The sequence below is a fragment of the Hyperoodon ampullatus genome (assembly GCF_949752795.1).
Source record: "Hyperoodon ampullatus genome assembly, chromosome: 2".
In the NCBI taxonomy this organism is placed as follows: domain Eukaryota; kingdom Metazoa; phylum Chordata; class Mammalia; order Artiodactyla; family Ziphiidae; genus Hyperoodon; species Hyperoodon ampullatus.
The window spans coordinates 146,888,718-146,913,230 of NC_136915.1; the positions used below are offsets into that span (position 1 = coordinate 146,888,718).

The 24,513-nt window shown below is 48.5% G+C and overlaps 1 protein-coding gene across 1 annotated transcript in view; it reads left to right on the forward strand.

The window, feature by feature from the left end:
• PLXNA2 (plexin A2) overlaps positions 1-24,513 on the forward strand; it is a 194,071-nt gene that overhangs the window by 117,154 nt on the left and 52,404 nt on the right. The window contains exons 5-11 of the mRNA XM_079726138.1: positions 1,625-1,748; positions 3,470-3,623; positions 4,672-4,768; positions 8,064-8,178; positions 16,720-16,920; positions 18,641-18,737; positions 22,545-22,735. Coding sequence (XP_079582264.1) covers positions 1,625-1,748; positions 3,470-3,623; positions 4,672-4,768; positions 8,064-8,178; positions 16,720-16,920; positions 18,641-18,737; positions 22,545-22,735 — 979 coding nt within the window. The remainder of the gene's footprint in view (positions 1-1,624; positions 1,749-3,469; positions 3,624-4,671; positions 4,769-8,063; positions 8,179-16,719; positions 16,921-18,640; positions 18,738-22,544; positions 22,736-24,513) is intronic.

Here is a 24,513-nt window from a genome sequence, read left to right on the forward strand (position 1 = left end):
GTGCCCTCCCACCTGTCACCATCCGCCTGCCTGGGTAAGAGGAATGAGTGGATGGATGACCCCAGCTGCCAGGCCCACACACTGGATGTTAATGGAGGCAGAGGCCTGAGAGAAATTGCTAGAGAGCCTCTGGGTCTGGGGGGATTTGAAACCTTCCTGTCTCTTCTGTATGCCTTGCTCTTGCAAGTGTGTTATTGTCTCAGAGGCTATTTATCTCTGTTAGGGCTGTTGCCATAAATAGTATGATAAAAAAGAGCCATTTCAGTGAGTCAATGAGATAAAGGCTCCAGTCAAGAGCTCACTTTAGAGCTATCTTAAGGATTCACTTAAACCTCAATAATTCTTTTCTTTGACAGCATTCATATTTAGATCCATTATGTGCCTGGAAAGGAAGAGTGGGGAGGGACTTCGGGGGGGAGGGGAGCTCGGGTGGGAATCTCAGCCTGGTTGTGGAATCTTGTAGTGTCCCCAGTGGCTCTTTGGTTGGAGAAGCACCAGCCGTGGAGCGTGTTCCCACGTGATTTAAGTGGCCACCAGATGTCCCTGTGTGCAGGCGTCGCAGTGCCCACCTGCTGCTGTAGGCAGAGAAGCCAAGAACCAGAGATGAAGATGTGAGGAGAAGCGGCCACACATGCCTTCTGACTGGGGCAACCCTGCCTGCGACTCCCTGTCTGTCTCTCTCTTTCTCACCACAAACATTTATTGAAAATATACCATGGACAGGTAGAATAGCTCAATGCATAAAACATGGCCCCTGCCTTCAGAGAGTCATGAAACCAGCCACAAGATGACATGCATGCTGTCCCACACAGCTAAGACCCTGTCCAGGTTTTTAAATATCCCTGGAGGAGAATAATAATATTCAGAATCATCTTCATTAACATTGTTCTTAGAAGGGCTAAGAACAGGCCATTTTCTAAACACTAGCTCGTTTAACGCTTACAGCAAGCCTATGAGGTAGTATATTATCATCATTGGCCTCGGCATTCTACAGTTGGGGGAACTGAGGCATGGAGAGATTAAGGAACTTGTCCAAGGGGCCACAGCTAGTAGGCTGTAGATCTGGGGTTAGAGCCCAGGCATCATGGCTCCAGAGTTCACATTTTTAGCCTCTTGCCTGCTACTTCTCACGTCCCCAACCTTCCCTCCCTCTCTCACTGAGCTTCCAGTAAAGGTGCTGCCCATCTAGAGCTATCTCACTGTTGTGGCCTCTCTCGTTGCGGAGCACAGGCTCCAGACGCGCAGGCCCAGCGGCCATGGCTCACGGGCCCAGCCGCTCTGCGGCATGTGGGATCTTCCCAGCCTGGGGCACGAACCCGTGTCCCCTGCCTCAGCAGGCGGACTCTTAACCACTGCGCCACCAGGGAAGCCCTAGAGCTATTTTTTATGTCTTAACCGCATCTCTTGTGTTGGCGGTCGATCCCACTTCTCTTAGTCTGACTTTAACTGCAATAGAGACCATCTGGGAGTCACCAGGCCCTCTGGGATAAGTGAATGTTGTCATGAGAAGACGGACACAGGCCTCAGAGCAGCAAAGCCTTCTCACTTACCTTCAGGGGACCCTGGAGCCTCAAACAGATGGATCTCAGAGGCCTGACCTCTTGTGAATCTGTGTTTGTGACAGGTGCTCCCGCAGGGACAAGTGCCAGCGGGCCTGGGAACCTAATCGATTTGCTGCCAGCATCAGCCAGTGCATGAGCCTCGAGGTGCATCCCAGCAGCATCTCAGTGTCTGAGCACAGCCGGCTGGTGAGTAAACTCATCCGGAAGGTTGGAGGGGTGGGGTGTGGGACCGGCACAAGTGTGGGTGTGTTCCTTTAACACTTGCACAATGTAAATGGCTCACACTTTAAATGCTCCGAGGAAACTTAATATTTGTAGGAAAACTATGATAACTCTTATTGTAAAGGGCCTAGTCTTTCGCCATGCCCCTTGCAAATGTATTACCTATTGATCTGTTTTGTAAATCTAGATTTTGCATTTAGTAACAAACAGCTACAACATAATGCAATCCAATGCCATTCTTTGGTATATGGTGTATTTCAATCGTCCACTTGATACAGTCTCTCACAGAAACCTGGAGTTGCCTTTGTGCTTGTATATTTGAGAGAGACAGACAGACAGGCAGACACAGAGAGACTGAGACTTAATTCACAGTATGTGCTTAGAATATTAAAAAGAATACAATGGTCCTTAACCACCTGTGGAGTTGCAACCCCAAATACTTCATGTCCTCAGGCCCTGCACTATTATTTCATTCTGGAGGTTTTATGAGCATTCACAAATGTTAATTAGTTAATGAACCTTCCAAGACTTGCGTTCATTCATCCCCACCGGGAGGTTTTGGCTCCCATGGAGCTGAGGGAACAAACAGCAGAGTTTGTACCTAAGTCTCTCAGCCCCATGGAAACGAAACTGGGGCAGAGATTCAGCAGCAAACAAACGTATAGAAAGGCTAGGTGATAGCCATTGTGACTAAGAAATCCCTGCCAGGTGGGATGACAAAGGGAGACCTCCCTCCGTTAGGACTGGCCACTTGCAGGCCACAGGGTGTTGTCACCATGAACCCTCATGGGCACTCCCCACTGGGAGTCACATTTCTCACCTATTGTTTCAAATACCACTTAGATATTATATTGTGGTCACTTAGTACAACGCCATTTCCAAGTACACTGAATTCAGAGCAGCGTTTTACCATTAAATGATTTCTCAATCAACAGATTCTTCTGACACTCTGTGATATTTTTACCATTCAAAGGAAAGCGTTCAAACTTGAAAGGCCTGCAAACCACTGACCTAGATCACTGGAACCCTAAGAAACAGCAGACATCATCTGAGCCATTAGTGTCCACTTCCTGCCTTCCTCTGATCCCCTAAGCTCCCTGTGAGGCGACTGCCCTACTCTAGGGGAGCTGTCGGGGGGCAGAGAGCCAGAGAGGAACAGAGAATAGAAACTCTAGGAAACCCACCACCTTGGCAAGCAGACCCTAAATGACAGCCAGGCTGAGGAGCCAGCTGTCTTGCGCCAACCCAGTAAACTCCTTATAAACCGGCAGACTGGTGATACATGTTCTCCCACGAGCCAGGGCTAAGGTTTATTTGTGAAGGGCTCAGCTCATGACTTGCTCTCAAGTTTGCATGATTTCATGTCAAAATGAGCTGGGTCTGAGATGGGTTTGGGGACCTTTCCCCCTAGCATCCCTCCCTTCCCCTCCCCCCAGTGCTTTCTGCTGCTGGACAAGACTGAAACATTAATAGTATTAATAATAAAGACCCTGCACACCCCTCGCAGTGCTACTGTAATTGTTCAGTGTCAAAGCTAGAAGATCACCTGGACCAACAGCCTCTTTATCGATGAGGTCAGTGGAGATGAGTGAGCAAGTGGGCAATGGCAGGGCCAGGCCCGGAGCCCAGGTCTCCTGAACCCCAAGGGCTCTTCCTGCAGCATCATCCCTTTGCTCCTCCCACAGCTCAGCCTGGTTGTGAGTGATGCTCCCGATCTGTCTGCGGGCATCTCCTGTGCCTTTGGGAACCTGACGGAGGTAGAGGGACAGGTATCTGGGAGCCAGGTCATCTGCATCTCACCAGGGCCCAAGGTTGTCCCTGTCATCCCTCTGGATCAAGGTAAGAAGTGTCTGCCATGAGAGTCATATGCTAGGAGCTGCCCTACCAGGGTGGCCAAGAGAAGAGGACCCAGGGGACAGGGTGGCAAGTACCAGCACAGACTGACTGACAGCTGCCTGACCAGGTCTCCTTATGCCAGGCACCAACAGGGCTTATAAACTTGTTTGAGTTTGAAAGCAAACTGTCATGCCCCAAAGCAAAATTCAGGAAGAGGGAAATCCCTTGCTCCCATTTGGGTTAAGCCTGCACACAGTGCATAAAGATTTTTTCCAGACTTCCCTTCCCTTCGAGGAATGTCAGTGGCTTCAGCCAGTGGTTTTCAGCGGGTTCTCTCCATAGAACTGGGGGCTTTTAGGGCTTTTGACCTGATATTTCTTTTCTTTTTTTTTTTTGAATTTTTGAATTTTATTTATGTTTTTATACAGCAGGTTCTTGTTAGTCATCAAGTTTATACACATCAGTGTATGCATGTCAATCCCAATCTCCCAATTCATCACACCGCTCCCCCGCCCCCCCCCACCACTTTCCCCCTTTGGTCTCCATATGTTTGTTCCCTACATCTGTGTCTCAATTTCTGCCCTGCAAACCGGTTCATCTGTACCATTTTTCTAGGTTCCACATATATGCGTTAATATACGATATTTGTTTTTCTTTTTCTGACTTACTTCACTCTGTATGACAGTCTCTGGATCCATCCACATCTCTACAGATGACCCAATTTCGTCCTGCTATTTCTTTTTTTTTTTAATTTTTATTCTATATCGGTGACCTGATATTTCTGACAGTAACTGAACATATTTGACCAAGCAGGGGACTCTGTGGGATCTGATCCATTACCTCCTCCCTAAGAGGGGGCTGGGGGTGTCTGGGTCTCAGTGATGGGCTGGTCATCAGCAGGATGAAAGGGAGTCTCTTGAAAGAAGATTCAAGAAGGTTCCATCTACCATCGGTGCCCCAAGGGAGCCCTGGAGTAGCTGAATAATTTACCCTCAGTCTCTCCACTGTTCCCCAGATTTGTAACCTTCTCCTTTTTTTTTCCTTTTTCCAGACTGGTTTGGGCTAGAGCTGCAGCTGAGATCCAAGGAGACAGGAAAGATATTCGTGGGCACCGAGTTCAAGTTCTACAACTGCAGCGCCCACCAACTGTAAGCACACCCCTCGCAGCACTAGTAATTGTTCAGTATCAAAGCCAGAGGATCACCTAGACCAACGTCCTTCTATAGGGATGAGGTTGGGAGAAATTAGTGAGTAAGCGGGTAACGGCAGGGCCAGGCCAGGAGGAGTCTTGCCCTGGGTCTGGATATGAGTGTGGGGTTTTTCTAAGTTCCCTTAGAACAAGAATCATATTGTATTCACCTCACAGTCTCCCAGTTGGACCTGGCACATTGTCTGGAAGAGAGTAAGCTCTCCATAACTGTTACTTTTCAGTTATATTCCATTTATTCAGTTATATTAAACCGAATGGCTTCACTCTCCACAGCCTCTGATCTCATTCAGTCTCCCTTGCAACACACCCCACCCTCAACTCTCAAACTAAGAGTTAAAAGAGGGTTTGAAGTAAAAACAAAGGTCATGGCTCAGGACCCAGAAGAAAAGTTCTCCATTTTATACCAATTGGTGGTGGATTTGAACATGGAGACTGACAACCAGTGGAGCTTGGACACATCATCCATGACCACATGAAGAAGGGACTCAGAGATGGGGAAAGAGCCTCACCCAGCACTCAAATAAAGGACTCAGGCTGGGAGAGGGAGAGGAAGCTTTAAACTATACCATGGTCCAAACTGAGCCTTCAGCTTTTCAAGGAGGAGGGGAAAACCAGACCCAACCACCAGCCCTCAGAAGGGCTTAAGTGCAGCCCAGCTGACCTCACCAGCCATCTCCAGCAGCAGAATGCCTATCAATTGAGTGCCCTTGGCTGTGAGATCCAACAGCTGCGCAGGAAGCTGGGAACATTTCATAAGTAAAAAGCAGGGCCAGGAGTGGAGGAGAGAGAGACCCATACTTAGTTTCTGCTGGTTTCTCTCTCGAAGTGAAACTGAGATTCCTTCCATACCGTCTGGAAACTCATGCACCATTTGATTTAGAAAGAGGGAAACGCATCTCTATAACAGGGCCACATAAAGGCCATGTGACCCTGGTCAATCAACAAGGAGAGAGATCAAGCAACAGCTCCATGACAGAAGGAGAAGTACCTGAGAATATTCTGTGGACCCATCCTTCCCATTGCCCAGGGCAGGAACAACCTGAGGACTCCAGCAGTATCAAGTCTGAGGGTCTAGGCTGTGGGCACGATGGGCCCAGCAGTCCATGTGGGGAGAGGGTCTGTTTGCAGCTAAGCCCTAACGGAATTTAGCCATCAAAATAGGCAAATGAGCCTCCTTAGTCTCCTCTTTTCTGGTCTTGATTTTTCATGATTAGAATCATCTTCTAGAGTTCTAGGGTCTCCACAGTAGCTAAGGAAAGAGACGTACCTGAGCCCCATTTGGCCAAATCAATAGATGTGCTGAGAAAGACAGAACAAGTGGTAAAAATAGCCCGGGAGGAAGCAAGGCAGGGCAGTATGTGGCTGAAGCTGAAATGAATAAAATTGCCCCCTACCCACTGCATTCCAATCCCATTTTGTTGGGAAATGCAAGCATCTTGGAGAGTGAACTTCCCACAACACAGCAGTGAAGGAATACATTGTTTGTGAGAGCATCCACATCTCCATGGAAACTCAGTGTGATGTCACCACTTTCAACCATATTGCCATGGCAATGGAGATGCTGTCACAGGCAACAAGTGTTAGCAGAAAAACAAAGCAGGTATCCTTGACACTAAAGATTCCATTTTATTGCAAAACACTATCTTACCCTTCTTTACTCCTGGCATTCACAGTTAAAAATCACAGAGTCAAGTTCAGTTCTTTCCTTTTACTATGGTACACTGAGGCCCATAGGGTATAAGTGCTGCAACAAAAGTCACAAAATTAGCCAATGGAAGAACCTGTTCTAAAACCCTGATCTCGTCATCCTTGATCCATTTTCATGATTTACTTGCTGAATCATAAGATGTTAGCAAGAAGCAATCCATCTGGGCTAGTTTCAGGAAGAAAATAACTAGGGGCATATCTAGAAGGGGATAAAAATATTTGGCATGGAGAAGAAGTGTAGATGGGCTAACGCACCCAATCCACTGTGGAGTATTAGCCAGTGACCCCTGGATCAAGCCCCATCCGCCCAAATGTCATCAGAGCTCCCACCAGGTGGCGCCAGATTGCAGACCTGGCCGTGTCCCTTTCAGGTTGGTCTAGTTGTGAGAGGCTAGACTAGAGGATCTGGCAAGAAGCAGGAAGAGCAACCCTACCTGCAAAACCCATTTCCCTGACAGTGGTCTGATCACACACAGAGAACCTAGATGATACACACAGCCTCCAGGGGAAACCAGAGGGAAAGAAGTGCTCACTCACACTGGGGAGAAAGACAGAAGCCACACACATAGCCTGTTGCTATCTATGCCTGGCTACCTGGAGAGTGGGACAAAGTTATCATTTAATACCGTTTACTCCCCCAAAACTCAGAAACACGGGTGGTATGAGCCAATCATTAACACTCCAATGTGATTTAAGAGCTTGAAATAACAGGTGATTTAAGCACTTAAAAATAATACATTTAGCATTGTAAATAGTTTTCACAATCATGTCCTATACATTATCTCGTTTGACACGAAACACCCCATGGAGTAGACAGGAAAGTCTTAGTACAGACAGATGAAGAAATTCCGAGTCAGAAGGTAAAGTACTTACTCAGGGTGACCCCAGTGGCAGTGACAGAGACAAAACTGCAACCAGATCTGCCCAATTTCTATCCCTGCGCTCTTTGGGCGATTCTGTCTTTATTTTTTTAATTTTACTTATTTTTATACAGCAGGTTCTTATTAGTTATCTGTTTTATACATATTAGTGTATATATGTCAACCCCAATCTCCCAGTTCATCCCACCCCAGCAATTCTGTCTTATAAGTAGTGGTATGCTGGCAAATGTTTAACTATCAGAAATCAGGGAAAAAACTTATTATATGGCATTTTCCAATTTCTATAGCATAAATACTCCCTCCATGGCTAATTTCCAGCTGCTATCATGATGCCAACCGCTTGTAAAATTCCTGAAAATATGAATAATTGGCTGTCATGAGCTGATACAGACCAGCTCTAGCACACCACTGGTTTCTAAGTTACATTATTCCCACTCTGAACACATTTTTATCTCAATTTTCTGGTCCCGTGAACATCTTAGAGGGATAAGCCACCATTCTCAGGGCTGGGGATGCCCCACCAATCTACCCCTCAGAGAGTGAGCTAGGATAACAGACTTCCTTCATGACACATGGGCTACCAGTCACCCTTACCTTCCCTGTCTGCTCCCTTCTCTTTGCCTCTTACTGTCTCTATCCTTGCAGGTGCCTGTCTTGTGTCAACAGCGCCTTCCGCTGCCATTGGTGCAAATACCGAAACCTCTGTACTCATGACCCCACCACCTGCTCCTTCCAGGAGGGCCGGATCAACATTTCAGAGGTAAGCATAGCTCACCCTGGCACAACAGCAGCCCCAGTGAATCTGAGTGGTCCTCCTTTTTCAGATGGTCCGTCCAACAGCTTGGCCATCTCCTTGCCGTGGTCCATGTTGGTCTTCTTCCCAGAGATGTTAGAAAGCCCTGGTATTATAAAGCTAAAAAAAGTGGCAGCAAATACCCCAGAGAAGGAGAAGTGTGCCATATTTGCTAGACTCCTAAGATTATGTGCATTCAAAAGCTTGAGGGGACCTGAGGGTTGAGACTGAAAGTTTAGAGGAAATATATCCAACCGAACAGGCCCCATGGTCCAGAAGAGTGTAGTGGATGGTGTTTGTTCTTTGACTCTAAGCCCTTTGCTTGGCTACAGACATAGTCTAGTTCAATAGAACATTCACTCTCAGCCACTCTTTCATGCCAACCTCCCTTCCTAGTCTAAAATTCAGTGATTCTTTCACTCTGGTATATGACTGTGTGGGTGGCCTTACAGATGAGAGAGGCAGTCAACTGGTGAAAAGAACCAGGCCTTGCTAAAAGTCCCATTTTCTTATATAGTCGAAGTGCCATCCCTAAGGCCAGACCCACCTTTGTCATCAACACAGTGCCATATCAGATTTCTTCTCTTTCCAATGTATATCCCACCCAGTGATATTTCCTTGAAGTTGACTTTCTTACAAATTCATAGCAGGCCCAAGCCTGCTGGGTCAGTGTCTAATGTTTTTCATGCCCCAGAGTGACCAGTAGGTGAGTTTGAACAACTATAGAGACCTTATGTATTCCCACAAATGCACAGATGTATAAATATACATTCACCTCTCGTTCCGCCTTTTAGAAAATCCGCAAATGTAAATAAGTGACAGTGTAGCATTTGCAAATACTGCTATGGCCTTTATATGTCTCCCTCTTGCACTAGGCTACAGGCTCCTTAAAGGCAAGGATTACATATTATCTTTAAATCCTCAGTGGCTTTTTCAGTGAAAGTCTGTAGCATGCATGCATGAAAGCATAGAGGGACCAATGACCACTTTATCCAAATGCTATTGATAGGAAGTGTTCCTTGGAGCTACTTGTCTAAGATTTCAAGAAATAGAGTCTTTTCTGTCTCCTAATCTGGGTAGAAGTACTGGTTGCTTCCATGCATAAACACGAGAAAGTAAGCCTTGATATACAGGTCAGCATGATGTACAATTTAAATACCTTATCATTTTATTTGTCAATTATACCTCAGTAAAGCTACATTTAAAAAAAATTTTTAATTTAAGAAGAAAGTAGACCTTGAAAGGTTTCCCAGACACACACACACACACACACACACACACAACCATGAATTCCTTTGAGCTCCTGAAACAATATGTGTTATATTCAGCCAGAAAAAGTGGAGTTTGCCTGTCTTGAAAAAGAGACACACAGATGGTGCCCACAGGCGGTATTTAAGGCAGACCCAACCACAGGTGCCTCAGCAGGATGGAACCAGTTACCTAGTGCCCTGAAAACTTTTCAAGGAAGGCTTTTCCTCTGGCCAGTCTGTATGCTTTGATGTAGCTGACCAGAAAGCTCCACCCTGGTCTTAGTGGACACCGGAAATTAATCCCAGCCCTGGGATTCTGCAAGAGGATGAGACTGCTTTCAGGCCAATCTTCTTACCCAGAGGAAAGGACCCATGAGCCAAGGGTATGGTGGGAGAGGGCGTGTGCCCAGCTTGGGTGTCAATAGAAGGACGGCCTAGGGAGGCAAGGGAGCCAGGGCGGGGCTGTGCAGAGACGAAGGGTGGGCAGTGAAAGGTCTTGGGAAACAGTCTCAGAAACTGACCTTCACAGTGGCCACTTCTAACCTCCAAAGTCTGTTAATAAAATAAATCGAGAGGACCACAGAATGCAGAGAGAGAGGGTGACGTGCAGGTCCAGACAAGAAGGAGCAGCTGCTTCATTTTCATCTGGCTGCCGCGCTCCCCTGGGCAAAGAGAAACCCGAAGCCAAGACTGACAGGACCCAACGGGCAGCTGGAGTGAGGGCAGGAGAGGTGTCAGACCGAGCGAGACCAGTAACTCTGCCCCGTGTGGAGGCTGAAGGGCTGAGGCCCAGAGGTTAATTGAAATCATGCTGCCTCCTTCTCGCCCTTTAGAAGTCACTGGAACACAGCTCCCTCTCAGCCACGGGTGACTCAAGAATTCCAGAGGACCGGGCCTGGGAGAAGCTGTTGCCATCCCAAGTCAGGATTAAATTAATACCGAAAGAGCCCTGGGGGGAAAAGCCAGAGGCTTCCCATCTCCTTGTTCATTTCCTCCCTTAATGTCTGTTCCTTGAGGTGAGAGAGGTGCCTTTGTCTCCCGTCACCTCCTCCTCACCCTGCTGACATGCACTAGCCAGCAGGACCCCAGAGACTGGGTGTGGGTGAGGGTGCTCCGGAGCTCCTGACTTTACTCAGGAAAGGAAATAGGGCGCAAGTTCCGAGGAGGTTGCCAGGGCCACAGCCACTCCCATGTCCTTTCTCAGCAAACAGCTCCCAGACCCTGCTCTGTCCTGTCCAAAGCTCCGCTTTGGGGGGGAACCCCGTTCCTGAAAATGTGGGGAACAGCAAAGGTGCACGTGGCCGGCTCGAGTGAGGTTCCCCTTACTCAGTTAAGAGTCCTGCCTATGTCCTCAGGTTCTTCTGGGGACTGGAAATCCCTTAGGTGCCTCTTTGGGGCTCCTAGAATATCTCTTTTCCACTTCCAGTAATGGCCCCCCAACTTTTTGTTGTTGTTGTTGTTGTGGTACGCGGGCCTCTCACTGTTGTGGCCTCTCCGTTGCGGAGCACAGGCTCCGGACGCGCAGGCTCAGCGGCCATGGCTCACGGGCCCAGCCGCTCCGCGGCATGTGGGATCTTCCCGGACCGGGGCACGAACCCGTGTCCCCTGCATCGGCAGGCGGACTCTCAACCACTGCGCCACCAGGGAAGCCCAAGGGCCCCCCAACTTTTAATCAAAATTTTACATCTCTCTTCCTCCTAGAAACAATGTATAACTGATTAGCTCCATTGATGTGTATAGTAACATTAATGTATCACACATTTGCATTTCTCTCACTTGTGACAGGAGGGTGGGGGATGGGGGGACCAGTGGCATCAGCATCACTTGGGAACTAGTTAGAAATTCAAATTCTTGGGCCTCATCCCAGATTAGGCTGAAGATTGAGAACCACTGACATATGGCATCTCAGTTGATTCTCACAACAGACCTGCAGTTTCACATAATTCATATTTGACAGATGTAGTCACCAAGATGCTACAAACTGGGGGTTTTGCCCAAGGCTACAGAGAACTCAGGCATCCAAAAAAGTAGAATACAGGATGCTTTCTCCAGAAAATCAGAGCGGGTCTGCTTGTCTATTTCCACGGTCGCAGCCACACTTGTGGGCCTAACCCCAACCTAGCCCTGCCCCGTTGGTCATGAGGGACCCTCACAAATCCATCCCCACAGATGGAGAAATTGCCCATGGAATACAGGTCAGTAGTGCTACTTCCAGATACAAAGGCAACCAGGACATGAGATGAATCTGCCTACTTCTTTCCAGAGGGCTGATGGACCAATCCCACACTTAGTCCCGATAACCAAGAACCACTGTGCTAGAGTGAATGCAATTCAAACTAAAAGTATTTGTAGTTAACATTTATTGAGTGCTTATTATATATACAACATTATACATGTACATTTTTATCTCATTTAATTTTAACTACTCTATGAAGTGGATTCTATTATAGATGAATAAGTTGATAAGTTTAAACAAGTTTCCTATGATCCTCACATAAATGCAGAAGTCATGGTGCAGTGTTCCCAAGCTGGTTCTAAGGAGGTTGAAGTCCTCCGATGCTGTGTTCACGTACACATGCGAGAAATATGCAGTAGTAACGTTAACATGGTTGACCCAGTTTATCACCACTTACAACAGACCTTCCTGTCCCTCTTGCCTGCAGTCTAGGGTTGTCAGGTATCACAGGCCCCATTTTATAGATGAGGAAGCTGAATTTCAATTGCACCGTCTCTTGAGCTCTTTTAAAGTAACGAGCCAAAGCTTTCCCCCACTCAGAGCACAGCAGATCTCTGATGAGGTCCCAGAAATCTGGGCCTCCCTGGACCCGATCAAGCTGTGACATGGTGTTTGCAAGTGGGCGTGTGCAGGAGTATGTATGGCTTTCAGCTTTAGAAGCTCATCTCCCTCCATGGCTAAACCAGGCCTAGTGAGATGTAGATACACATATCTTCTTGGCGCCCTGTCCCAGAGGAAAGACAGAACCAAATAAATCCGATTAGCTTCCCAGGATGCTGGCTGTTCTCTCTCTTTGAAGTCCAGCTGGTGAAGATAATGTCATTTCCACATGGGAGAAGTCGTTTCTGAGGGCTGAAGGGTCCCCAGCGCTGAAAGCTGGAGAAGCACAGCTAAACAGGGTGGATCATGCGGCCCAAAGGTTCGTACACAGGGCTGCTGTGCCAGGGTCCTGCCCTCCCTCTGGTCGTGTCTCCTCCTCCACAGCTCACCCCTCCCCTGGGATGTTCCCCAACAGGACATCTGCTCATCTTGATAGAAACTCAGATTGCTGCCAAGGAGGGCTATCCTGCTGCCAGTTAGCCTAGAGGCAGAAGGAGTAAGATGACCTACAGAGGTCATTCAGGAGACTGGGCGGGTCTGCAGAAGCAATGGGGATTCCAACAATGCTCACAACAGTCTTCACATGCTGCAGAAAAAGCCTACCATGACTATTTGCTCTCTTGTTCTTGGGACAGGAACTGTGTGCATGCATGTGTGTGTACTCACAGAAGCAAACAGCTTGGAAGTGGCCTTATTGTATCTAATGAAACCCATCACCTTCCTAAAGCCCCAGAGGTATTGAAGTTCTAACAACTTGGCAACGTTCAGGCTGCCGGCTCTCCTGTACCTGCCTTCAGCCCTCACCACTGCCATTTCCACCTAAGACTCGCTGCTCCCTCAAGATATTCACCAGAACAATCTCACAACCCAAAGAGTCTGTATATCCCTGTATTTCCTAGGAAGAAGAGAGTGTACCTGGGCACCAGCCATGTCTTTCCTTTGCCCTAGAGAAGGGAAGGAAGGATGCTATTCCATCTGGCCTGAGAGAAACAGACAAAAAACAAGCAAAGCCTAAGGCATTCTTTTCTCCTGGGGCAATCTTGGAAGCCTGTTTAGGCGTTTGGAAAGCCCCTAATCATCATCCTTCAATTTAGTCCCAAAAAGTCTGAAAGTCTGACCAGGGGAATTTTTTCTAAAATTGTAGAATCTCTTTAAAAAACTCATAAAAGTACTCATAAAGTCTCCTTATGATTCTCCAACTTCCAGGCACAGCCCAAAGGATGAGGGTGTGTGTGGGGTGTGTATTTGTGTGTTCGTGTATATACACATGCCTACATATATGTTATGTCATAGTTAAAAGGATTCTACAATCTTGTTTACTAACCTAAGACATTGTACTCCCAAAAGTACATCTTTAAGACTCCGCTCATGAAATTTGAATTTGTTCTCTGAGCTCATTAGAGATGAAAAAACAACTGATCACCCTTTACAATATATCAACTAGTTCTTTTTTTTTCTTTTCTTTTTTAAACTGCCTCAGTTTTAATTTCTAATACAGTAAACAAAAGTTCTTGAGGTCCTTAACAATTTTTTTCTTACTAGTTTTTTTAAACAAATTTGTTTATTTTATTTATTTATTTTTGGCTGCGTTGGGTCTTCGTTGCTGCGTGCGAGCTTTCTCTAGTTGCGGCGAGCGGGGGCTACTCTTCGTTGCGGTGCGCGGGCCTCTCACTGCGGCGGCCCCCTCCCCGCCCCCCCGTTGCAGAACATGGGCTCTAGGCCTGCGGGCTCAGTAGTTGTGGCTCTTGGGCTCTAGAGCACAAGCCCAGCAGCCGTGGCACACAGGCTTTGTTGCTCTGCGGCATGTGGCGTCTTCCCGGACCATGGCTCGAACCTGTGTCCCCTCCTTGGTGCATCTGTCGTCATCTGTCGGTGAACAGAAGCCACTGCCTGAGTACCACGTGCATACCCCAAAACACCACGCAACGCTGTCCTGGCTGCCTTCCGCGCCACCGCCGCTGTCCTGCAGGCTCCTGCCAAAACTTTTCCATCAATCCCCAGATCCCTATCAACTAGTTCTGATTCTGAATACCTGTTCTCTCCCTCTCTCTCTTACGGGTATACACACACATGCATGCACACACACAGACACACCCTCATTATACCTCAGTCTTATTTCTAGTCTAAATTTAAATTCTAATTTTTTAGACTCAATGGGAGTTTTTTAGCCACTAACAGGAAATAGTATCTCCTTTTCAATGGGATGCCTGGGTTTCCCTAAAGTGGTGTTCATTTTTTTTTTCTTGGCTATAAATACATGAAAGACTGTCAAGAGTGTCCGTGGGGATTGAAAGTAAAAGTGCAGTAAAGAGCAAGTTTATGAGTTGGCAGCTTGAGTGACTGACTTCTAAACAGGGACCCATCTGTTCTGAGGTTGCCTTATGCTCCTGTCTCCTGTGGAAAACTTGCCTGCTTGATATCCTCACATGCAGTCACTGAGAGATGGCACCGTGACCCGTGAGGTTCCCCCTGACCCTCCTAGATAGGTTTCTGTGGGAAACTTCTCCTGGACCCAGCTTTTCATAAATCCTCAGGATTCCTTAATAGATATAGATGTTGCAATTTAGTAATCCTGTGACTCCAGAAACAATGACCATTTCCAAGCCCAGCTTCAGGAATCAAACTCCTGCTCAAGTCTCTAGATGTCCAGAAAGCAGGACTTTACCTCATCTCTAAAAAATCTAGGAAATTGGAGCCAAATGGATAGTTTGAGATCGTTTTGTCTGTTGCTTTTTTTTCTTATTTTCCATTTACCCTCCCACAAGCAATGACTACATGTCAGGAATTCGGATAAAGCCTGGGGGTACGGAGGCAAATAAGATGCAGCCTAATCCTCAAGGCTCACAGACCAATAAGGAAGACACGTCAATAAGAAACTGCAATTCTGAGGGCTAAATGCGATCGGGGAGAGTATCCGTAACCCATCCTGAGGGCCAGTGCAGGGAAAGAGTCAGGGATGGCTTTACAAAGAAGGAGCTGCACGGTTGAGTTTGAAGGCTAATTAAGAGGTAATCAGCTAAAGAGGGCTGAGTCAGGGGCCAGGAGGAAGATTTCGGGGGGTGGAAGGGGAGTGTTTCTGGTGGAGAGAAAAGCATCTTCAAAGAATCAGAGGTTGATAAGTGAGGGAGATGGTCCCTCAGGACTAACCTTAAATTCCTCTGTGGTATGGCTGGACCACGATGCCCAAGAATCACAGGGTAAGAAGGAGGCAGGGGCCAAATCATGAAGGGAAGGGCTTGCTCCTGCGGCCACTGCCTAAGCCCACACTGAGCGAGAAGCCCATAGCTAAGGCAATCCATTGTTTCACATTCCTGTGGCACCAGAGGCTTCTTACCAGGTATGCCTCAGGCATTAGAAGAGGGACCATTTATTGTTCCAGACTGTCCCACACCTTGAGGAAGTTCAGCATCCTGCCCCACACCCAGCACTAAATGCCAGTAGCGCCCTCTGCAGGGTAGCAACATACCAACACACACACACACACACACACCCCACTTTCCCATAGGCTCCCTCTGAGAACCACCACCACCACGGAGGGGAAGGGGACAGGGAAAGGGGTGCCTTCAAGACGTTGCCCAGTTGATCCCCGGACACAGGAAGTGATTGCACATAGAGGAGGCTGTGTGTTCTCATTTCCAGAGGCCACTGGGCAATGTCTTCCTGGAGAGGGAGAAAATGGGCAGGGGGTGGAACTGTCAAGAGGTGGTCAGTTGACCTCTGGTGGAGAAGCAGCCTCTAGAAGAAGAACTGAGGAACATCACTCTCCTCCTCTCTTCCTCCCTCTCTCATGGTCCTTCCCACAAACCCTCCACACCAAGACTTTATTTTTTCTGTTTTGTTTTCCAAAGCAATATGGTCTTCATGCAAAGCTTGGTAATGAAGTGAGATAAAAAGCCGGAGCAAGTGTTTAGAGCGTTGCTGGGAGGGCTTGATCCACCTCCTGGAAAGGCCACTCAGTCGGCGCTGGGAAGCTGAGGCTTCCGATAACAGATCACCTTGGGCAGGGACAGTGCAAGAGGGGTGGGGAGCCGGAGCTGGGGGACAGATGAAACCCAGAGGTGGGGGGTCCAGGCTGGGGACAGGGACGCGGGGAGCATCTTTTATCCTGTGTCTCAGGAGATAAAATCCACAACCTGCCATGCCGGGGCTTGAAAATTAATTCCTAAATTGTAACACGCACACCAGATACAGGACAACTTGTGGGATGGGGATGATGATATCGAGGCCCGGGAGCTAAGAGATAGATTTCATATTCCCTGCTGACTCCATGTGCCCCTTAAATGAGGTACATCCTTGTGGGCAGCCCGCCTGGATGCAAGAGGGTATGGCCTGGCATGGAAGGCCTGTCCACCGCCTGGGCTTGGGTAGCAGGGAGGTATGAGCCAGGACAGACCAGATGGAGGCTCTCTGCTTGTTCCCCAGGACTGTCCCCAGCTGGTGCCCACGGAGGAGATCCTGATACCCGTCGGGGAAGTAAAACCAATCACCCTCAAGGCTCGAAATCTGCCCCAGCCTCAGTCCGGCCAGCGAGGCTATGAGTGCGTCCTCAACATACAGGGGGCCGTCCACCGGGTCCCCGCCCTGCGCTTCAACAGCTCCAGCGTCCAGTGCCAGAACAGCTCGGTAAGAGCACCAGGGCAGGGCTTTCTCTCACACCTGAGCCAGGGCCTCAGCCTTCCAGAACCCTCCGGGTCCACAGGCTGACCCATGTCTCCAGGGACAGAGGAGTGTGCAGGCCCCAGGGTTCCTCAACAGAGTAAAGCAGGTTGATAGTGACGGAGGTGGTGGAGGACTGTGAGGACCCTCCTGGCATAAGCTGAGAGCTTTGTGCCCTTTCTGAGTTGAAAGAGTACTTCTTGGCCTTTGGTGAAACTTCAGCCAACGCCAGTCAACTTGACCCCAAACCCCGTCCACATTCAGGGAGTGAATCCACTGGAGGGCAGGGCGCCACGTGGGAGGAGAGCTGCGGAAGAGATCAGCGCAAGTGGAAGTAGAGTGGCACGAGGGGAGGGGGGGAAGGGAGGAGGAGGAAGCCGTGAACTCCAAGAGCAGCAAGGGTTAAACCAATCCCGAATGCCAGACAGAAAGCACGAGGTGTTTAATTACACTACTGGCCCAGAGAAGATCTTTTCATCTGCCAACTCCCTGTCTCCCACCAGCTCTGGGGGGTCAGCTGGGAGATGGGGGCGTCGTGACAAAGGTGACAGAGGTGCTGAGGGAAGGTAATTCGCCCGGGCGAGGTAAAGAGAATCTGGGCCTCTTATCAGGGAGCCGTCAGATTCCCGGTCATGGGCACTTGATGAAATTTGTAATCGGTAGAAGGCCGCCAAGCACCCGGGGAAGGTGGGAGATGAGAAAGCAATGGAGCACAACAAAGGGAGGAAGGGCCAGAGTGACGGGCCCTGGGAGCTAAGTGACCAGGCAGTCCCCACAGAGGGGATTCCCACAGAGGCTCAGGGGCTGGGCCACCAGTGGGGCTGTTTCTGATGTGTCTGAGGGCTTGAGAGTCCCTCGGTGGGATCAGCATGGGAGAAAGTCCACTCCCAGCCACAGCTTGGGGGCCTTAAATGGCAGAGCTGATCAGATCTGTGCCCCAAGAGCTCTGGGCACCTTCCCTAGTGAACTGTTGACCAAAGTAAGGCTCACGTGCAGAAAGAAAGGGCCACCACAGGGCCTGGCCAACCAACTGAGGCCCTGCTGTGTGTTACACACGTGCTGTGCTCAGGGCTCTGTGGGATTTACAGAGCGGCATGTGGACTTTCTAAAGAGACTAGACTTTCATGTGAAAAGATGCAAAGCAGCTCCCGGGAAGTGCCTGGTTAAAGACAGAAACACCAGGGGACGGAGAGGATGGGGAGGGCTGGGAGGGATGGCAGAGAAGACACCTGGGGAAGGTGAGTCTGAGCTACACTAGGAGAGTAAAGGTGGTAAAGGGTGGAGGCTGTCGGGGGAGGGAAGAATTCTTAGGAGACATGAGCTGAACACATACAGAGAGGGGCTTGGGCGGGTGTGCTTGGAGACAGGTGCTTCAAAGATTCTGGAGGAGAAGTGGAAGAGAAGTTTGGAGAACTAAGCTTGGATGGGATTATAGGGGGTATTGAATGCCAACTAAGGGGTTTGAGCTGGATCCTGTTGGCATTAATGACTAGCAGTCGGGGGGAAGACACCATAGGGATAATGTGAACGGCGCACGGGGTTCCTGTTTCTCCCTCTGGTCCTCTCTCAACCCAGAGGGAACCAGAGTCCCTGGTTTCTTTCCTGGTCCCCTGAGATAGCAGCAGCATCCCCGCCCCCCTGTGATAGAAAGCCTCCTGAGCGTGTACCTCTGCCCCTCTCCCCACAGTATCAGTACGACGGGATGGACATCAGCAACCTGGCCGTGGACTTTGCCGTGGTGTGGAATGGCAATTTCATCATTGACAACCCTCAGGACCTGAAAGGTAAGCAGCTACTTCCAGGTAGAGTTTTGATCTTTCTGTGACCCTGGGAAAGACTGGGGCTGGAAGGATCAGAGCCGGCCAGCTGCTGTGCCATGAATAATACACTCCCTCTGTCAGCGTAATTCTTCAGAGGATCCTAAAGCAACATTTGGCGCCATCAAAGAAGTCCTGTTGGGAACCCGGTTTTTATTACAACCAGAGCATCCGCCGGGCGGCTGCCGGTTCATCACGTTTTCCTTTGGCTCCCGGAGACTTTGAAGTGTCTGTGGAACCTGACCAGGAGAGCAGCAGGCAGGAATGTCCTGCCAGTTTCCCTGGAAATGGAGATATTATTTCCAATCAGGTTCTGGTTCCCCTGTCCTTGGCCCCAGTCACTGCACAAGGAAGGTTTGAAAGGCGGCTCCCCGGTCCTGAGGTGGATGGGAGGGACCAGCTTGCTGACTCGAGGGCACAGCTGTTGCAAGAAAGCTCAGGAAGGAGCTGGGCTGTTGCAGGAGGGGGTGTTCCATGAGGCCACCTCATTCATGTCCTACACACCCATGTGGAGGTCCTCCTGGGTGCAAGCAGGCTGCCCGCAGTACAGCATTCCTCCCAGATCTCAAGAATGACAAAGTGACTCCAGTTTGATGAGCACTCTGGCTAGGCACTCACTAAGTGGTTTATTTGAGATTATTTTCCTAATCATCACAACAACTCTGAAGGGTATGTACCAGTATTATCCTCATTTTATAGGTAAGGAAACTGAGACCCAAAGAAGTTAAGAGATGGACCAAGACTGTTCACTTTGGCAACATATACACTAAAATTGGAATGATGCAGAGGTCAGCATGACCCCTGCACAAAGATGCTGCAAACTCACAAAGCATTCCATGTTTTTAAGACAAAGACTGTGTAGTATAACTTATATGTGAAACCTGAAAAAAAATGTCCAACTCACAGAAACAGAGTAGAAAAGTGGGTGCCAGGTGTTTGAGGGGGTTGGAGAAATAGGGAGAGGTTGGTAACAGGGTACAAACTTGCAGCTGTAAGATGAATAAGGTCTGAGGATCTAATGTATAACATGGTGGCTCTAGTTGGTAACACTGTATTACATAATTGAAATTTGCTAAGAGAGTAGAACTTAAATGTTCTTAACACATATATATGTATATATATATATACACATATATATACACACACAAACATATAGATATAGATGTAGATATGGGGGTGATGGATGTGTTAATTAACTAGATGGGAAGAATCTTTTCACTCTTTTTATGTATGTCAAATCATCACAATATACACTTCAAATATTGTACAATTTTTTTGTCAGTTGCATCTCAATGAAGTTGAAAAAAGAAAAAAAAAAATGGACCAAGAGTCAAATAGTAAAAGGCAGGATTTGAACCAAAACAGTCTAATTCTGGGGGCTTCCCTGGTAGGGCAGTGGTTGAGAGTCCGCCTGCCAATGCAGGGGACATGGGTTCGAGCCCTGGTCCAGGAGGATCCCACATGCCACGGAGAGGCTGGGCCCGTGGGCCATGGCCGCTGAGCCTGCGCGTCTGGAGCCTGTGCTCCACAACAAGAGAGGCCGCGACAGTGAGAGGCCCGCGCACCGCGATGAAGAGTGGCCCCCGCTCGCCGCAACTAGAAAAGCCCTCGCACAGAAACGAAGACCCAACACAGCCAAATAAATAATAAATTTAATAAATTAATTAATAAACTCCTACCCCCAACATCTTCTTTAAAAAAAAAACAACAAAAAAAAAAACCCAGCCTAATTCTGGAGCTCACATGCTTAACCACATCACTGTCCTTCCTCCCAGTGACTCCGGCTACTGTGGGATGTGAAACCTCCTCCCCTAGAACCCTGTCACCGCCCCCCACCATGAGCCACATTCCACCACATTTCAAGTAGCTAGGGTCGTCACAAGCCTGTCCTTCAGCCCGAGGGTCACCCCATGGGCACAGAAAGAGGGACTGAAGCCACAGGAGGACCTGAAAAGTGCTTCAGCATCTCTTCCAGATGCTACGGTCCCTGTCCCGGACGCTACCATGAAAATCGGTGCTACTTAGGCTGGGAGATTTTTTTCTATTTCCCCTCATACCCAGGCCAAATTTTCTCAGTGCTAAGAGATAGACATTTCCCCTGCTGAGGATCTGGGCTTAGTTCCCAGAAGTTGCCTTTGCACCTGGAGCTTAGAGAAAAAACAGCCACATCCAAGCTGTGGCATCGGAACCGTCCCTTGTGGTGCCTGACAACTTTTAAGCAGCTCCTTGAATGCACAGGCCGTGGAGATCTCACATTCACCTCCCACCCAGAGCCCAGCTGTTCCTGGAGATTATGCACTGTGTTGGGTGGAGGAGGTCACAGTGCTTAAGGACGCGGATTCTAGAGTCCAACACACTGGGATGCAAATCCTGGCTCTTTCACCAATAGCTATGTGAACTCAGACTAATTACTGCTCCTCTCAATGTCCCAAGTTCATTATCTGGGAAATGGGGGAAAGGATGCCCACCTCTCAGGGTCACCATGAGGATCAAATGAGAAATTAGGTGTGGACCATTTGCATATTAATAAATGCATAATGTGGATTGGTTCATTTTAAGATTCCCATTTCCTGCCCTCTACCGTAAGAAGCCATAGGCATGAGGATGTTTCAGTATAGCCCCTGCAGCTGAGACTGAGGAATGCTTGGCAGAGCAGAGTAGAATGGGGACGCATGGAAGAAGAAAAAAATACCTCTACCCTGGGGCATGTACCTGATCTCCAGAGGCATGCCACCCAGGCCTGAGAGCTTACGTCTGCTTGACCAGAAGAGTTGAAAAATGACTTTCTAAGTATTCTGCTTCTGAAGAATCCTACTTGGGACTCTGAATTCAAAACTCCAGCAGACAACTACCAAGCCTCGGGCTCACAAAACAGTTCCGTCGACTGGCCTGTCTAGGGCTTCTAAGTGGGTAGGAGACAAAAGCAAAAGCATTTTCAGACTCCAAAAGTGACCTGTTAAGTAGCCAGTTTGCCCTCTCTGGGGATATCTGCTCCATCCACAGGGCCATGAACAGGATGGTGTCAACCATCTTTCCTTATCAGCTCCGCCTCCACTCTGCCAGGCATGTGGCCTTTCTTGAAGCCCCAGCTGACGCCTCTCCCAGACCCACCCAGTCCCCTGTGTGCCTCTCTCCTCTCAGGACCTGCGTGCTAGCAGCACAGCGAGTTGGATCTGCAGAATCCCAGCTTGGGGCACTAACCTTAGTAAACTCCAAGAGTCATTACATCTCTCTTTGAGCTTCTTTTTTGCCTGAAATGGGGAAATAAGTCCTTACCTCTTTCAGCGAGGGCCGTATGTGGCAGAAAGAGAAGCAGCAGCGTAAGAATGTAGTTTGAGTTCAAAGAAAAGATAATAAGCGTGTACAGAACATCAGCTATGTTACAGGCACTGTGCTAAGCACTGAACATACAACATCTCATTCAAACCTCACAAAAAACAATGATTATCACCATGTTATAGAGTAGGTACTGAACGTTCAAAGAAGTTAAATTCTTTGTCACATTGCTAGGAGGTGGTGAAGCCACAATTAAAGCCCTGATCCAATTTAATCTAGAGCCAGAACTCTTAAATAATATTTTCTTGTAGTGCCTTTAAACGACTGCTAAGAGGCTCAATTTATTATTAATTCCCCATCAATTACTCTTGCAAGGATAATGATGATCATGGGTGTTATCCATGGATGGGGGCGGTTTCTATCACGCCTGCAAGAAGGGGGTAAATTGTGAGGCGTCCTCTCCAACCCCATCTGTGACTGCCCCCCCCCTCTTTGCAGTCCACCTCTACAAGTGCGCAGCCCAGCGGGAGAGCTGTGGCCTCTGCCTCAAGGCCGACCGGAAGTTCGAGTGTGGCTGGTGCAGCGGTGAGCGCAGGTGCACCCTCCAGCAGCACTGTAGCAGCCCCTCCAGCCCCTGGCTTGACTGGTCCAGCCACAATGTTAAGTGCTCCAACCCCCAAATCACCGAGGTGAGTCTCCCAGTTTCCCAGAGTGGGATGGGATGGCCGGGAGCTGACCCCAGGGCAGTGGGAGTTGAGCCTTTATGGAAGAATTCTTAGCGTAGAGTGAGTTTAATGTGAGGGTGTGTAAAGCTTCTCACGGGTGTCTCGATGGCCTGTGTCCAGGTGTAAATGCCAAGCGTATGGAAGTGTGTCCTCACGCCCGTGCACGAATTTGCGTGCCCGTCGGTGGGCACTGAGGAGGCACAGTCAGCGCAGCCTCCCTGCCAGGCTGGCTGAGCCAGGTGGGGACGAGAAATCGGTTGCATGGGCGGTGAACGTTTCAGAAAACAGGTTTAGCTTTTCTCAGCAGAAATGCGCTTTCAGGAGCTGCAGTTAGCTCAGAGTTGCAAAGCTGAAAACGGAGGAAGAAAGTGAAGGCAGGCACTGCATTAGCCACCGTGCCATTTCCCTGGGTTTACTCTCTGTCCCAATTTGTTTGTGCATTTTAATGGAAAGAAATAGGTAATTAGTTACCCTGGAAAAAAAAAATGATGTCTCCTGAATAGTCAATTGCAAAGGAAAATGAATAGGTAATGTGAATGAACATGCAGCTGCTTGGGGTTTGAATGGCCGGGAAGAGGAATAGTTGTATTTAACTTCGGTTGCAATATGTGCTCATCACTCTCTGCTGCTGCCTGTTCACCGACGGTCCTTGTGCTTTGAAACTAATTGCATGTTCCTTATGGTGACTAGGAATATTGGCCAGGGCAAGAACCACTGTGATTTGCACATTTAAGAAAGTAGGAGGAGGTAATTCCCTGGTGGTTCAGTGGTTAAGACTCGGGCTTTCATTGCTGTGGACTGGGTTCGATCCCTGGTCAGGGAACCAAGATCCCACAAGCTGTGCCGTTTGGCCAAAAAATTTTTTTTAAAAAGCAGAAGGGGCTGCTCCTTTCTTACCTCTTCCCTGAGCAGATGCACTGTCCCTTTCCCTGCCTCATTTTCCTTACTGGCCAAAGAAAGCCAAGTCTGGCTCTCATCTATGTCGCAGAGTATTGGGAAACTTCTGGAGCATCCCTATTATCATTTTCAAGCTTCAGATCAGTTAAAAAAAAAAAAAGCCTCAAGATCAAACGAGTGTTGTTAACCTACAGGTGAGTTATTTGAAGAGGGAGCAAATATTTGTTTGGTGTGCTTGGCACTGTCTCATTTAATCCTTACAATGACCAAGAGAAGTAAGTATTCTCACCTCCATTTTACAGATAAAGAGAACAAGGCTCTGAAAAATGGAGTCGTCCAAGTTCACACAGCTGTTAAGTGGCAGGGCCAGTGTTTCAACTCAGATATATTTAATTATAAAAACATTTTAAGAGTCTCTACGATCTGTCCAAGTAATATAAAACAAGAAGTGCGCTTCCCCTTCCTTTACATCCAACCTTCCTAGCGGATATGGACCAGACAGATGCCATCCATCCACATGGCGGTGTATCCCAGGAATAGCGCAGTGCTATAGAAGAGCATCTCCTGCCATCCAGGTCCTCATTCATTCTGGTAGGAAGATATTATGAGGGTGCAGACACTGCCTCTCAAAGACTGAGCTTCTTCAATCCCATTTTCCTTTTGGCCCTCGCCAGTGGTGGTGCCTACTGACTGTCCTGTGTCTTTATCTCACCGGGAAAGTGTTTTCTGGGACTGCTGGAGGTGCCCCAACCTCTGCCCTCAGACAGCTAGCTCCCTGAGCAGCTCAGGGCTCCATGCCTTCTCCCTGATTCTAGTGATTTCCAGCAATGGCTGCCTTGAGAACT